The sequence below is a fragment of the Helianthus annuus genome, chromosome 16 (genome assembly GCF_002127325.2).
Source record: "Helianthus annuus cultivar XRQ/B chromosome 16, HanXRQr2.0-SUNRISE, whole genome shotgun sequence".
NCBI classification, from domain to species: domain Eukaryota; kingdom Viridiplantae; phylum Streptophyta; class Magnoliopsida; order Asterales; family Asteraceae; genus Helianthus; species Helianthus annuus.
Genome location: NC_035448.2, coordinates 15,096,526 through 15,112,666, shown reverse-complemented (window position 1 = coordinate 15,112,666; position 16,141 = coordinate 15,096,526). Strand labels below are relative to the sequence as shown.

The 16,141-nt window shown below is 38.8% G+C and overlaps 2 protein-coding genes across 5 annotated transcripts in view; one reads left to right on the top strand and one right to left on the bottom strand.

Annotated features, from left to right (window-relative positions):
- The window catches only part of LOC110917418 (MADS-box protein SVP), a 9,946-nt gene extending 311 nt beyond the window's left edge, over positions 1-9,635 (top strand). For 3 of the 4 annotated variants that reach the window (XM_022161980.2, XM_022161978.2, XM_022161979.2), the window contains exons 2-9: positions 1-199; positions 1,335-1,419; positions 8,118-8,179; positions 8,282-8,381; positions 8,482-8,523; positions 9,011-9,058; positions 9,164-9,309; positions 9,415-9,635. The exon at positions 1-199 is cut by the window's left edge and continues 6 nt beyond it. In XM_022161980.2, the coding sequence (XP_022017672.1) occupies positions 12-199; positions 1,335-1,419; positions 8,118-8,179; positions 8,282-8,381; positions 8,482-8,523; positions 9,011-9,058; positions 9,164-9,309; positions 9,415-9,433 (690 nt within the window). In that variant the 5' untranslated portion in view covers positions 1-11 and the 3' untranslated portion in view covers positions 9,434-9,635. Of the gene's footprint in view, positions 200-1,334; positions 1,420-8,117; positions 8,180-8,281; positions 8,382-8,481; positions 8,524-9,010; positions 9,059-9,163; positions 9,310-9,396 lie in introns of all 4 variants that reach the window. The other variant, XM_022161981.2, reaches the window with a different exon arrangement.
- A 2,782-nt stretch (positions 9,636-12,417) lies between these two features.
- Positions 12,418-12,963, bottom strand: LOC110918982 (proline-rich extensin-like protein EPR1). The gene has a single exon (XM_022163258.1). It carries the CDS (start codon positions 12,961-12,963, stop codon positions 12,418-12,420), a length of 546 nt encoding a protein of 181 aa, XP_022018950.1.
- Between the last annotated feature and the right edge of the window lie 3,178 nt (positions 12,964-16,141).

Sequence of the window (16,141 nt, the reverse complement as noted above, 5' to 3'; positions counted from 1 at the left end):
ACTATAACAAGATGAAGATGGTGAGACAGAAAACCCAGATCAGAAAGATAGAAAACCTAGCAGCAAGGCAGGTGACCTTCTCAAAGAGGAGAAGAGGCCTTTTCAAGAAAGCTCAAGAGTTGTCTACACTTTGTGATGTTGATCTGGCTCTAATCGTCTTCTCTGCCACCGGAAAGCTCTTTCACTACTCTCCCTCAAGGTCTCTCTCCTTTCTCTCTCTCTATCTATATGTATATATATGTGTGTGCGCGCGTATGTGCGCGTGTGTGTTATTTGATGCTGAAGTGAATCATTAATTAGCAGTACTTATCAGATCTGGCAAGGGAGTCTTTAGTGAACTCTATCAAAGCTGTTTGAAGGAACTAAGATAAAATGAGATTTAGGCATGCCTATTGCAAGCACATAATACTATAAATGACTAACCTTTAGTTCTTTCTTAAAGAGGAAATATCATCTCTAATCAAAACTATAAATGACTAACCTTGTAGTTCTTTCTTAAAGAGGAAATATCATCTCTAATCAAATTAAAGTGTGATGAAAAAAGGACATATGGATAGTAATATATCATCACTGAACATGTTTAAAAGCATTGGTAGCTGGAAAAGTGCCTTGATCAGTATCACAGTTACACAGGTGTTTATAATAGAGTTCAGGTACATTTGTGTGTGTGCATATATGTGACATTTGAGAGATTCATGTGTACTTGTAAATCTAGCACAATGTTTGAATTTCTGTTCTAAGTAGAAAAACAGTCATCACTTTTGATTCTTTATCACTGTGTCATTTTATTTTATTTAGATTCTGTTAATAGAAATTAGGGTTTCAGCTACTAAATAAGAACACAAGCCTATTTCCTTTTATAGCTAGTTGTCAATGTACTGATGAAACATTCTTGCATGAATATATGTAATCAATAATTGATGCTGGCGGGTATATAGTGTTCAACATCAGTCTTAGATCGAGACCTCTAGATCCAGAATATACAATTTTCTTACATGATTACTACTTGGAAAACAATTTAATAAATCAAGTAGATAATTATACTGAGACTAAGTACCAAGTGGCCACCAATACTAGGAATGGAGAATTTGGAATATTATACCCGCCACTATGAATTCATAGTTGATATATATTATGTTCTCAGATTTGTATAGCTGATCATATTGTTTCTTCAAACCAAAATCGAGGATGTGTTATTTCTAATCACAATCATACTTTATATATTTTTCATTTAGTTGTTATATATAATAGCAAGTTATTGTAAGATTGTGAAAGTATATTGTCAAGCTAGCTACATGTCTTGATCATAACTTCCGAATTTTTTTTGTCAAAAGTATGAGTGAAGTGCTAGAAAGGCATGGACAGCTGCAATCCCAGAACGTTGGAGAAGTGCAACTATCATCTGATCAGAAAATGGAGGTATTTGTTTTTACAAGTCATTTTATGCATTTGCCCGGACTATTCAAATTCTGTTAATGAACAGAATACTGTTAAGCAAAATTGCTAATTGATCTAATACATAATTAGTAATTACACTGACACATCAAGATGGTATGATATAGTTGTAGGTTTTATAGCTTGGAATAGCCATGGATATCTCTCTTTTTTTTGAACGGCCATGGATATCTCTCTTAATTGTGTGTATTCAGCTTCTATCTATCTGTGGAATAGCCATGGCCAAGGAATAGCCATGAATACCCATGGTGAAACGTTTCGCCCAACGTTCACAAACCCACTTGTGAATCAAAGTTGTCATTTTTGCATTAATACTCATTGTGGATCCTTAGACTCAATAACCCTTTGTGCAACAATATTGACAAGTCCACATAATGGACATAAATAACCCATAATCATACCAATATTACAAAGAAATTAAATTCATTCAAACCACACATATCATACACATATAGTTTCATGCTTGGGTTGTGTTAACACTCACCATTGCTCGAGAAACCTTCTATTGCACGAGTCTTCTCCCAAGTTGTTGACCTCCTAAAGTCAACACATTACATGTCAAAATGCAAATCCTTAGCGTAAAACACAATACAACTTATATGCCAGTTTAGTTAGTTACACCTTCAATCCATCTTGAATACATATACACAAGATATTAGGACTAGTTCACCATCATCTTAGGATCAATATTAGTCCTTAACCCTCCTTTCCTCTTTTCTTGACCTATTGGGTGATCAATTCATCAAAACTCACCCATTCTAGTTCTTTAACACTAATTCTAGTTTGTAATCAATTGTAAGTACGGGCTTTGGCGATTTCCACCCATACATAGATATGCTCAACCTTGTTTAACATTAAACCCTAATATCATCAATTTTGGGCAATTCTCCAAAAACACAACTAAAACTTGTAATTAATCTCATCACATGTCTAATCACTTTAAACAAATAATGGAAAAGTAAAGAGAACTTAGCTTAAAATATCATAATTTCCTCGTTATTTCTATTAGTAAGCATTAATAACTTCAGACATAACCCCAAAACCCTAAATCCTCTAAAGATTTAAGTTTAACATTTGGAGTTTTTGTGTTCAAATCACATACACACTTAAAAAAGTCAATTCTTTTTAACTCAAACGAAACAATGATATCCAAGTTTCATATAAACCCAAGAAAAACTCATGAACTTAGGTTTTTGGCTAAAGAGATTCTTACTAATGGTTCTTCACTAAGGATGACAAGAGGCCTAATAGCTAGGCTCGATTCCCTTCCCCTTTACTCATTTTTTTCTCTATTTTCCTTTGATTCCCAGTCACCGCACCGTAGTCCCTCTAAAAGATAGACACACGAACACTTTAATGACATAAAAATGGCTTACAACGTGGCCTCCTTATTGTTGCCAAGAAGTGATCTTTGATTTGTAGAACATGAATAACTTGTATATATAAACTGGATGTTTAAGTACATCTAATGATTACAAATGAGAAATTAAGCCCTATTTATACTAATCCAACAGGTGCCGTCGAATAGACATGTTCTTTGATGAATTGATGTGATGCTTGGCTTCATATGATGTTTGTCGCTTCTTGAAGGGTCGCGTCTGATGAAGAGGCGTCGATCCATCAAGTGTAGGTTATAAACTTTCACTTCGACACTTCCAGTCCTCGCACTTGTTACACTAATCTATTTACGTAACAAACTAATCTATCTACTAATTACATAACAACCCTCATACACATTGATGTGTTCATTCTCCACGCATCCTCTTATGATATGATAGTGTGTGTTAATGTGCTTGCTTCTTCTATGAAAAACTTGATTCTTCATGAGTGCTATTGCAAAAGTATTATCCACCCTTAGCGTTATCTTCTCTTATTTCCAACATGTAACTTCCCTTAACAATCTTTTAAGCCATAGTGTTTGGCATGCTGCCGCAGTGGCTACTATGAACTCTGATTCCCATGATCAAAGTGTCATTGTTTGTTTCTTTTGTGTTCACCAGGTTATATGTTATTCTCCAAGGTAAAATACTAGACCGGCTGCATCTTTTCCTTGGTCTGTGTTAACTCCATAACTGCTATCACTATAACCTGTGATCTTACATTCTCCTTGCTTCTTGTAGATGATTCCATGCTCTTTAGTTCCTTTGATGTAGCGTAGCACTTGCTTGACTGTCTTCAGTGATGCTCCTTTGGTTCTTACATGAATCTATTAAGCAAACTGACTAAGTAACATAGATCAGATTTTGTATGCATTAAGTACTTGAGAGAACCAATTAGGCTTATGTAATGTGTTGCATCTACTAGATTTCCTTCTTTAGTCTTTGTTAACTATGTTCCTGGATTCATAGGAATATTTGTCTCGTTGTAGGTTAACATATCAGCTTCCTTGAGTATCTTGTTTATATACCATGTTTGCTTTAGCTATATCACCCCCTGCTTGACTAACTTCTATTCCCAGATAGTATGCTAGCAATCCTATATCGCTTATTTCAAATTTCTTCTACATCTGAGACTTGAAAATGTCTATCTCCTTCCTTGAAGTTCTAGTGACTATCCATCAACATATACTCCGACGATTAGTGTAAAACTCTTACTTTCCCTTGTATAGATTACTTATTCTAAAGTACACTTCTTGAAGTTAAGTGACTTTAGTGTTTGATCTAACTTCATATTACAAGCATGTGATGCTTGTCTTAATCCATACGGTGCTATTGATAGTTTGTAAACCTTTTCTTCATCTATTGGCTTTACGAGTCCTTCTGGTTGTGAAACATAGACCTCTTCTTTGAGACCTCCGTGTAGGAATGCAGACTTAACATCTAAGTGATGTATCCTTCCCAACCTTGATATGATCCTAAAGCCAACATTAGTCGAACTGTCTCGATACGTGCTACTTGTGCAAATACTTCATCAAAGTCTATCCCATGTTGTTGGATGTAACCTTTTGCTACCAGTCTTGCTTTGTGACTTATGACTTTTTCCACATGCATATTTCTTAGGTGGTGTTTGTTTTTTCAGATGCAAAAGGTCTGCAGTCTGCGGACCACATCTGCAAACGTCTGCACGAGAAGAGGTGGACCAAATGTCTGCGGAGTGTAATAAAAAGAGTGTTTGATTATCTCACCTCTTTACCCCACATCTGCAAACTTTTTTCCCTTTCTCTTCTCCCAAACCCCTTTCTCTTGAACAATGAAAACAATACGAGTCACAAATCATACATTTTGACCACACTCCTTCAAATAAACAGGTGAAATCTTGCTCCCAGATCTGTTCTTGATCTTCAAATAATCGGATACTGGCAGCACTATTCACTGTTCAAGATTCATTTTTTTATAGAAGAAAGAAGCCAATGATTTTTTTTCTTTTTCTGCAGAAAGAAGAAAAAATGGTTTTCTTGCACATGGTGGCCGGTGGGTTTGCCTGATCCATAACGATAATTGTGTCCGTTACTAAACCGGCTCGGGTATGGTTTTCGTGCCAATTGTACGGTGGCTGTGGAGGTGGGGGAGGTGTTGCCGGTGGATGTGGAGGAGGAGGAAGAGGTGGTGACCGGCGGCGTGGGGAAGAGGAGGCGCAGAGGTTTGAAGACATTTTTTTAAAGAAATGTTTTCTAAAAAACAAATGATTTGCAGAGCTAAACGTCTGCGCATGGTCTGCGCGACGCATACATAAGAGGTCAGAAGCGTTTTTTCTGAAAAAACAAACACCCCCTTAATCTTTAATACCCAATTTAATCTAATTGTCTTGTGATCTCTTGGTAATTCTATCAATCCCCAAGTGTTATTCTTGTTTATTGAGTCTAACTCAGCCTTCATTGCCTCAATCCATTTGCTATTAATGGATGCTTCCTTGTAATTTCTTGGTTATTCTTCAACAAGTAGTAATTCGTGTGGATCTACTTGAATTTCCCCCATATCATCATATAATTCATCAAGACTTCTTAGTCGTACCGGAGTGTCACTTATACTCCTGGTTGTGCTTTCAAATGTAGATAGACCCTCTACTTTTTGATAAGCTGCTAGATCTTCCTGATGAGTTCGGATTGTACGAATATGCCAGTGGGGTTACATAAGAGTCTAGATAATTTTCTTCCTGATCCACTCCTCTATCCTCATGGTGTGGTCCGCTACTATCAGGACTCTGTGGTGCGTTGACGTGGTGTGAGTGTGGTATAATTTTTAATATATTTTTAGCATGTTTTACTCGTTATCAAGCTTTAAATTTATAGAACACGATACAACACAATCACTCTCTACAACATGTTTGGGCAAGTGCAACTATCATTAGCGTAGTATAGTGATGGTAAGATACTGAGGTCGTCCAAGGACACAAGAGCTTTTAATACCAGAATATCGTCAACGTATAATCTACCAAAAAATTTGAGAAAGATATTAGTAAGTTTAAAAAGATAGAATCACTTGGTTCTGACTCCTCTTTTACGTATCCTTTTATAATTTCTGCACTTTGGGATTTTTAAGAGATTATCTTAGCTATTTTGGCATGTCCCTCTTTTGGAGGTAACACTACCCTTAACCATATTGGTCTGAGTCAGCAGGGATGCAGTCCCGCAAAGCCGAATTATTGAAAGATAATTAAGTAAGTTATTAATGCAAAATGTGGCATGTCCCTCTTTTGAAGGCAACGCTACCCTCAGCCATATTAGTCTGAGTCAGTAGGGATACAGTCCCGCAAGACCGAGTTAGAGTTTTAATAGTAGTTTATTTATAGGGGATTCAAGTCATTCTTACTTTTCCCGATTTGATGTTATCTGGCTCAAGAGAAGTCCTAATAAGCTTGAATCAAGTCGTCGCATGATCTATACACTGAACGAGGCAAGAACTTTTCCCAAACCACCCTTCTAAACACCTTCCAGGCAGTTAACATGCTCTTTAGAGACCGTAAACACACGAATGAGTGAATCAACAAAACATGAAGAAACGATAGAGTAAAGTTCACTTTCAATATAGAAATCTAGTTATTAAAGTCATTAATACAAACCCAAATAAAAAGTAGACAAAGCTTGGAATCAAAAGCAATACATAAAAGATTTGGTTTCACCAAGTGATGTAAGAGATTAGCCAGACATGACCTTTGATTGACAAGAACTCTTACGATCAATCTTGGATCCCGAGGCTACTACACACACACTCTAAAGGTGGATAATGGAGGAATGTGGTGGATGATTGTATTGTAGTGGTGGTGGAATGGTGGCAAGTGGGAGACAAGTGGTTTGCCAATGGATGGGTTGGAAGTGAACTACACCTCTCTATTTATAACTGAAATCAGTCTCTTCACATAACCTCGTGTCCTTCTTTCTCTATCTTCATTTAATGAGCAGTGTTAGATCGTAAGCACACACGAGTCGTGTGACAATAGACACGACACCGTGGTCAACTTTATGGGGTCCATTGTGAGATTCTGCATATCTGGGAGCTGACCACTACCATGTGTCCTTGGGACACGGTCCCATGTCTCTTGTCTGCTTTGTTTTTTCTTGATCTGCATAGCCTCTGATCTCATTCAGTGGTGGGGCACGACCTCGTGTCTGGATGGCACGTCCCCATGTTCGTCTTCTGGATTGTTGTTTTGATCTTGGGGTTTAGGTAGGAGGGTAGGAATGGTGTTTCAATTCCTCTTTCTTTTATTTGTGTTGGTTTTTGCCGTTAATTTATTCCTTTTGTACATTTAAGCTCATTTAGTCTTGAAAATCAAAAGTATACAAAGAAACACATTTTTTCCAACATTAATACATAAAAGGGTTGATTTTATGCCTTGTTTGATATAATTTATATGTTGCATTTCGTGCATATCATGCGTCCTCTTCCAACTCTGGTGGGTTGTCGTTTTCTTGAATGAAAAAGTTTGTCCATTCGGGATTTCCTAATTATACCCCCTCCATGTAGGTATTCCAGTTCCATGGCTGACCTTCCATGAACTTTACATCTCTACTGACACATATCTTGTTCTTTGCTAGATAAAATAATCTAAACGCCTTTGATCCTTCTTCTATTCCAAGATATACCATAGGCATACTTCTATCATCTAACTTCTTTTGTTGAAGTGGTAATACCTCAACGTATATAGTGCAGCCAAAAACCTTTAGGTGTTCCAGATTCAACTTTCTTCCTTTTAATGCTTCATATGGTGTCTTGTTCTCCAAGGTTGTCGTTGGAATCCTGTTTAGCACGTATATTGCATGTCGTAATGGTTCTCCCCAAAAATTTTGTAGCATGTTCATTGCCTTTATCATACTACGAGTAGTGGATAACATCGTCCTATTTCTTCTTTCTACTACTCATTTTGCTGTGGGGAATATTGCTCTGTAAGCTGTCTAGCTATGCCGTTATCTTTACAAAATTGGTTGAATTCAGCCGATGTGAATTATCCTGCTTTATCTGTCCTTAGCATCTTTAAGTTGGTTCGTGTCTCTGTCTCAACCTTTTCTTTAAACTCCTTGAATGTTTCAAATGCTTAATCCTTGGAAGTTAGTAGGTATACCCACATGTAGCGAGTGCAATCGTGTACAAGTAAGAATATATACTTCTTCCCAGCATGTGTTTGTGGGAATATAGGACCACATAAATCTAGAGGTTTTAATTTGTTCTTATTTCACAAGATGGTTAGAAAAGCGCTGCATTTTAATGAGTTTGTTTCTATTATAGATTGCATGTAAAAGAGCTGCCATCTTGAGTGAAGAACTTGTAGAGAAAACCCACGAATTGAGGTACAAATTGCTATCCCTTTCCTTATATTACTTCAAAGGTTCTACAGGTTTCAGTTGATATGTTAAAACCTTAGTCAACCGGGGTATTCTCAATTATGACAGGCAAATGAATGGAGAAGATATCCAGGGACTTGACCTCAAAGAGCTAAACAAACTAGAGGCTATTATAGAATCTGGATTGGCTGCGGTCGTAAAAGCAAAGGTAAGTTATCTGTGTAGGCCTCTTGTATAAATTAGCCAGCTGGTTAGTTGTGTTCATCAAGATTTGTATGGTTCGTTGTTTAATATGTTTAAACTTTCAGGGCGAAAGAATGTTGAATCAGATCAACACTTTAAAGAAGAAGGTCATGGAGCTAAACCTATATGTTCTTGTAGTTCAAAGTTGATTTCCTTTAATATACTTTTGAACATACGGGAAAAATACCAAAATAAGCATTTGACCAGTCAAAATTGACAAACGCTGCTAAGCCGGCAACCATGGAGGCTAAGCCGTTTTTGCCCACAAATTTGCAGGCATGGCTGGCGCTTGTCTATTTTGATAATAGTCATTGGTCAATGGTTTGTTTTTGTAATTTTCCCTAACATATGTCTAGGTAATACGAACCTGGAATATTAATCACAACAAAATATACGAGCGAATGGAACAACAAGCTGTAATCCTAAGTGGTAAAATTAATCACAACAAAATATATGAGTGGATGTAACAAAAAGTTGCAATCTTAAGTGATAAAAGGTCTCAACAATTTGCCTTGAATGTTTAATGATAGTTTCAAAAATAATTTTAAGCCAAATCTGTCCTAACTTTATAAAGTCGATTAAAACGATATTCAGGAAGCTCAATTGCTGGAAGAGAAAGAATTCTTGAAACAACAGTTGATGGTATAAGCATCTAAACTTTTCTGTTTGTTTTCGTGGGGTTTTTTCTTTCTTTTTCCTTTCCTACATCTACTGCAGGATTACTAAATGCTCAAACTTTTGTATCAGAGGATGGGCACATGTGTTGGCCAGACGGGTATTCAAGATGAATGCAGCGAACGCTATTCGTTAGAGTTAACAATTAGCAGCATGAGTTCTGAAGATCCTGCTCACAACTACAATGTCAGTAGCTCGCACACCTGCCTCAAACTTGGGTAAGATTACCAAGTGCCCAAAAATAAGTTTCAAAAAAGAAATTCATTGTAGCACCATATTTTTTTGACTTCTCATGCTATATATAGATTTTGAACCAATTTCAGGTTACCTTCTTCTGATTGAATTGAAGATGTGAAAGTACACAATTTGAAAGTCAAAAAATCCATCTGCAACAAGTTCTTGACTGGCTTATGTTTGTGTTTGAATAATCTCACAGACTCTTGTGCTTCAGGGAAATATTATGTTTTTTCCTTAAGACATAAACCACAAACCTGATATATTTTAATTTTGGATTATATGGACATGAAACTAAAAAAGATAGTTATCATTAGTGTCACTAGTATGATTGTAGTTTACTACCAAACTGACTGCATAAAAGGCACCCATAAAAACACAGATATTAAATGCAATGGATCATAATATTCTATTTTTCTAAACAAATATTTCTAAGCCATTTTAATAACTCTACTTATTGATCAGGCAACTTGGTCATCCTGTAAACATTAGTCTATCTGCCCTCTTAAACTCAAATTCTTCCAAAAGTTAAATTGCAAAACCCAAAAGGAATATTTTTTCCACTTTTATTCTTTATTTCACATTTCCAAAAAGGTATTGTCCTTAGAAAACAGTGTTGCTTGAAGAAGGAAGGCAGTCTGAAAACAATAATGACTTCATTTCTTCATGTTTTTCGTCATGACCATAATGATAATCAGTAACCTCATAACCAAAAGGATTAATGCTGCAATACTTACTGGAACATGAAAACAAAGATTTATGTGGTCTAGTCACTGATGTCAAAGAAGCTGATGAGATTCTCTCAAACTCATAATCTCATCCACCATATATCAAAAACATATTCATTCATCATATTAGTGTTCATAATCTCAAACAGGTGGGGTGGAGTTTCTTGAACTCCTGTAAACCTTTTTTAACAACTAATTAATATAAATATAAGATAAAAACATAAAAAATATTATTAGTTTAGAACATACAATACAATAAACATGTATAAAATACTAACTTCATTAATAAAGGGTCTGTATATTCCCACACCCAAGGGCCTATTTCCACACCCTTTAAGACGCCTCGTAGGCCTAGACGGGGCATCTAGGGTTTTTGTCTCTGACTAGATTCTGAACCTCATACCAGGTTAAATCAATCACATCATATGGGGGGTCATGGTCTAGACGATAGAGGAATACGACAGAGGAAGACGCCTCGTCTAGTCCTGGACGGGGCGTCTTGAAGACTGATTTGACTATGTTGTCGGACATGTGAATAAAGTAATACGATGGGTATATATATTGGAATTCAAACAATTGAAATAGGAACATACAGAACGTTCTTCAACCATCGCCGGCAACTATCGAAATTCTCTGCTTCTTCTTTGCCTTCTATTTGATATCATTCAAAGGTGTCTAGGGCACCAAAAGTGTCCAAATAGCCAAGCCGGGTGTGTGAATAGATTGAGCCTTAATAAAAAGCCAAGTACAAACATCTTTATTTAAACATTAAAATAAAAAGCCAAGTACTTGAGTTCCGAGCAGCATGTCCTCTGACTGATTAACCAAGCCGTGGTCAAGGTCACTTCTTCATCATCGGTCCAAACTCTTTGTGCCATTGTTTCGATATATAAAGGTTGATTTGAGAGAGGGAGATAAGTTTTTGTGTAAAAAAGATGTTGGTTTACGATGTTTATATAGAAGAAATGAGAAGAAAAAAGCTAATTTTTATATAATATTTGTACTGATATATACCCATCTGTTTTTTTGAATTTATCTTGGTAAAACAATTGTCCCGATCTAGCCACACTTCACGTTCGGTAATTTTTTTTGCGGGCCCAAGAACGTGGGGCGATGTTCTCATGAGGTCTTGGTGTAGCATGCGGCCCTTATGATTCATTTTGGTTCAATAAACCAGCTTGGGATGTTAGAAATATCCGTTTCAATAACTTTATTAATATATCTTTATCAATCAAACTATAAAAATAATACAGCCCTTTATTAATATATCTTTATCGATTAAACTATAAAAATAATACAGCCCAAAATATACTTATCATAATAAATATATGAGTTGAAACTTGAAAGTATGGATAAAAGGTCAAACTATGGTCAAAGGAAGACAACCCATATTAACTAGTCTCTAATAAAGGCTGTCGGTATCCACACATTCCCTCTTTTTATTTGCACATCCCTAACACTACAGGAAGTGTATTGGGCTATACGGTTCCTCTGGGTCAAAGCGTATTGATCTATACACTTCCTATACGTGTACTTGAAGTACAACTTTTCAGACACTTTTCATGCAATGATTATGGGACAGAGGAACCGTATAGCCCTATACGCTTCCTATAGATTTTTTTTTCAAAAGCAGCATATGGCTCTTATCATCTTTTTTTTTTTTGAACGGAAAGGAACGAGTGTCAACCACCGTGACACCGGGCGCTGTGGCCAGGTCGACTACTCAACCGTCACCAGCCTCTTGGCTCTCCCAGATACGCGGAAACCCGACCTCTACCTGCCCGAAGGAATGGCAGTGAAATAATCGGTAAAACATCGCCTCCCATCCAAGACGAACCATATTGCCCTATACGCTTCCTATACTTTACTTACTTTACTCACATGGGAAACGTATTGCCTTATACGCTTCATATACTTTACTGACAACGGAACCATATTGCCTTGTACACTTCCTGTTGAGGGCACTTTTCAGATCTTTTAAGTTATGAACTGCGTGTATGTCATAGCGAGGTGGTACATCGTACCAATAGGAATCGTGTTGCCTTATACGATTCCTATTTGTGTCGCATTTAGGGTGTGTTTGGTATGGGTTAATAGAATGGATGAGGTAATGGAATGAACGAGGGAATGCAATGGAGCATTACCATTCCATTTCGTGTTTGGTTACCATATGAGAATGAAATAAATTATTACCGAGTATTGTTTGGTAGGCAAGAAAAACAAGGGAATAAAATCTGCGGTGAGTGGTGGTGGTGGTCGGTGGCGGTGATTGTGGCTGGTGAGAGGTGGCGGTGGTGGGTGGTGGCGGCGGTGGTGGGTGGTAGCGGCGACGAGCAGCGGTGGTGCGCACGGCAACGGTGGCTGTCAGTGGTTCTTGGTGGCCCCTGAGGCAATAGTGGGTGGCAACGACGATGGTGGTGGGTGGCGGTGACGGTGGTGGTTGGTGGTGGGGCGGTAGCTAGGTGGTTGGGCGGTAGCTAGGTGGTGGGGCGGCGACGGTGGGTGGTGGCAGTGGCGAGTGGCAATGGCGGCGGTGGTGTGTGGTAGCGGCGACGAGTGGCAATGGAGGCGGTGGTGGATGTCGGCGGTGGTTGGTAGCGGAGTGGTGGCGACAGTGGTGACCATCGGGGTGGCGACGGAGTCGGTGGCGGGTTGCGGCGACTGGTGGGTGGCGGCAGCGGTGGGTGGTGGCGACAGCGGCAGGTTGTGGCGGTAGTGGTGGGTGGTGGCGGCGACAGTGAAGATGGGTGGATATGACAGCGCTGGGTGGTGACATGGGATCAATATTGCCCCAAAAACTATTGTACATCCCTCAATACGAAAGCATGTTGATCGATACATGTGGATCGATATACTCGTGGATCGATAGGCAATACAGCTCCTCTGCATTGGAGTTCGACCCGCATACATTCTGATTTTAAACTTTCTTATTAAGTTGTGTATATCTCGTAGAATGCACACGCTCTGTAGGTTTTGTATATCTCGTATTGCCCCAAAAACTATTGTACATCCCTTGAGATATTTGTTGTGTTTTGATTCTGAAAATGTTTTGAATGTTGTTGAATCAATTGAATTACGGCTATATAGACCAATACGCTTCCTGTACGCTTGCTAGTTTTTGCGAGAATACACTCATCCCCGAAAGTTTGGATATATACCAGATTTCTGGTCCGATAGGAATCATATTGCCCAATACACTTCGTATGGAATTAATTCGTCCACCAACGAAACCTTATGGGAAGTGTAATGCCCTATACACTTCCTGATGGGTCCCTATGGGAATAGTATTTGTCACACCCCAACCGATGGCAGAATCATCGAGGCGTGGCACTGAGCGAAACAGATTGTCTAGAAGTTTCCATAACAATTATATTTATCAATTACTTAAAACAACATGTCCCATACCATGTCGTAAAAGATAGTACAATTATTACAGATAAAATCTAGGCAAATAGTTCTGTTCCGACAACTCAGATTTCATTTGTACAGACAACTATTTGTTGGCCTCTAGGACCTTATTCTAGCCTCGCTTTCCTAGCAGATAAGCATCCTAAACACCTATCACATACGTTAAAATAAAGTCAATACACATAGTGTAAAGGCGAGTATACAAGTTTGATAATAACATATAGAGTTCGAAATAGTTTACGCATAACCAGCACGTACACAGAGGAAAACGAAGCATGTTAGTTATCGACATGAACCTATCGATACCAATGACTACGGGTTGACTGCCCAAGGCAGTTCGCAATACATGATCACCAATGTAATCCATGCAAGTAATTGTCCTTAACAACCCCTGAGTGAACGGGTGATGAGTCCAAACTATAGTACTATGTTTTGGTGGATTGAGGCCAAAACATGAAGTTTTTCAAGAACACATGATGACGTCATCCTAGAACACCTTGAATCTTGATGATTTCATGGTTAAAAGTTAAGATTTAAAAGATAGAAAGGTGTAGGAGTGCATGTAGATCAAGAAAGTACAAGATTTAGGTCGAAATCTTACCGGAATCAGGAGAAATCTGAGAAAAGGTGGGGAGCACGAGCTAGTCGGACAGAGAGTTTCCAAAAGTAGAAAGAATGAAAGTGACATGGGTATTTATAGAGTTCCAAAAGAGGAAGGGGCTGGCCGATCGGCCAGGCAGCTCGATCGGACAGCCTGTCCGATCAAACGGCAGTCCGAGCGGACGGCTGGTCGATCGGCTGGTTGCCTGATCGATCGGTCGCCTGGTTCGAGTGTTCGGTGCGACGATTTTTGCTGTTTCGATATCGATTGCGAGTGTTGCGATGCGATAGAGTTTCCTAATCAAATTACTTTTAATCCCAATTACTCATATCTCGCGCTATCTCTTCTCCACTAATTAACATACTATATCAACATACAATCATCCTTATTTCGTATTCGTTTAGCGATTGAGTTCGATTGCGTTTCGATTGATCACCAGACATAACATAAATAATCATGCACAAGCAACACATAAGGCACACACACACGTATAACAATAACCAAAATGCGAAATTCGAGTTTGCGAGCGCGATGTTGATTAGATTAGTTCGATTAGCGTTTATGTCACACACCCCAACCGATGGCGGAATCATCGGGGCGCGGCACTGAGCGAAATAGATTGTCCAGAAGTTTCCACAACAACTATAATATAAATTCAGTTTAAATGACACGTCCCATACCGTGTCCCAAATAAATAACAAGTTATCATAGAAAGCAACCAGGCAAATAATTCCGTTCCGACAACTCAGATTCAATTATTATTACAGACAATTGTTTATTATTTCTAGACTCCCTAGCCTTGATTTCATCACCATGCGCCTAAGCATCCTAGCAACTTAAGCACCTGTCACATACGTTAAAATAAAGTCAATACATATAATGTAAAGGTGAGCACACAAGTTTAATAATAGCATATAGAGTTCGAATAGTTTACGCATAACCAGGCACGTACACAAAGGAAAACGATGCATGTTAATTATCGACATGGGACCATCGATACCAACGACTGCGGGTTGACCGTCCGAGACGGTTCGCAACACATGATTACCACCGTAATCCATGCAAGTAATTGTCCTTAACAACCCCCGTGTGAACGGGTGCTGAGTCCAAACTATAGTACTACGTTGCTAAGGCAGGTAGATAGCACTCCACGTGTAAACATAATAAACCGCATTCATTTAGTCAAGTAGCACATGCAATTTGGTTAGCGTTCAAATAGTTTGTGTTTGATTGTGATTTGGTAGGTAACGTATGTAACACCCAAAAGTGCTAAAAGCAAAAAGGGATCGAGTATACTCACAGTGATTGATTGTGGATTGAAGGGAGCGCTGAGAGTAAGACTAACCTGAATAGTTCGATAGCATAACGATAAGTAACGCGGAAAAGTAAACAAGTGTGAAATGGGTCGAATGGGTTGGTCGATCGAACGGCAGGTTCGATCGAACGGGCTGTTCGGTCGGCTGGTATGTCCGGTTGGACAGTCCTGTTCGATCAGCCGGTAGGCTCGATCGGCTGGACCATTCGAGTGGATTGTTTCTTCCTCTGGTGTGTTTGTGTTAGAGGATTTGAACTTTTGAAGTTTTCGTTGTAGTATACGAGAACACTGAAGTGTTCTTACCTTTCAAGTCGGTCGATCGAACGGTTTGTTCGATCGGCTAGCTCACTCGATCGGCAAGGATCTTCAGTATTAGTCCTCAACTGAATGTCACTCGATCGAGCAGTTTGTTCAATCGGCTGGCATTCCCTACTACGAACGAGTTGTGAAAACGATTAAGTGTTGAAGCATAGTATCTCATGATCCGAACAGTAATGTTCACCAATCGAGTGCCATGTTCGATCGAACACTACTTCGTCAATACTATACCTCATGAAATTTTGAAAGTGTGGGACCATGTGCTAGCCGATCGGCTGGCCCGGTCGATCGGCTGGCATTTCCGATCGGCTGGGCTGTTCGAACAGCCTAGCCGTTAGGCCAGCATTTCTGACCTGATCGGCCTTTCGTCTAACACTTGGCTGTTTGTTTATTTGTCATTCTTTCAAGGTATCTTGACATCGTGTTGAACCATGGTAACCACCGTT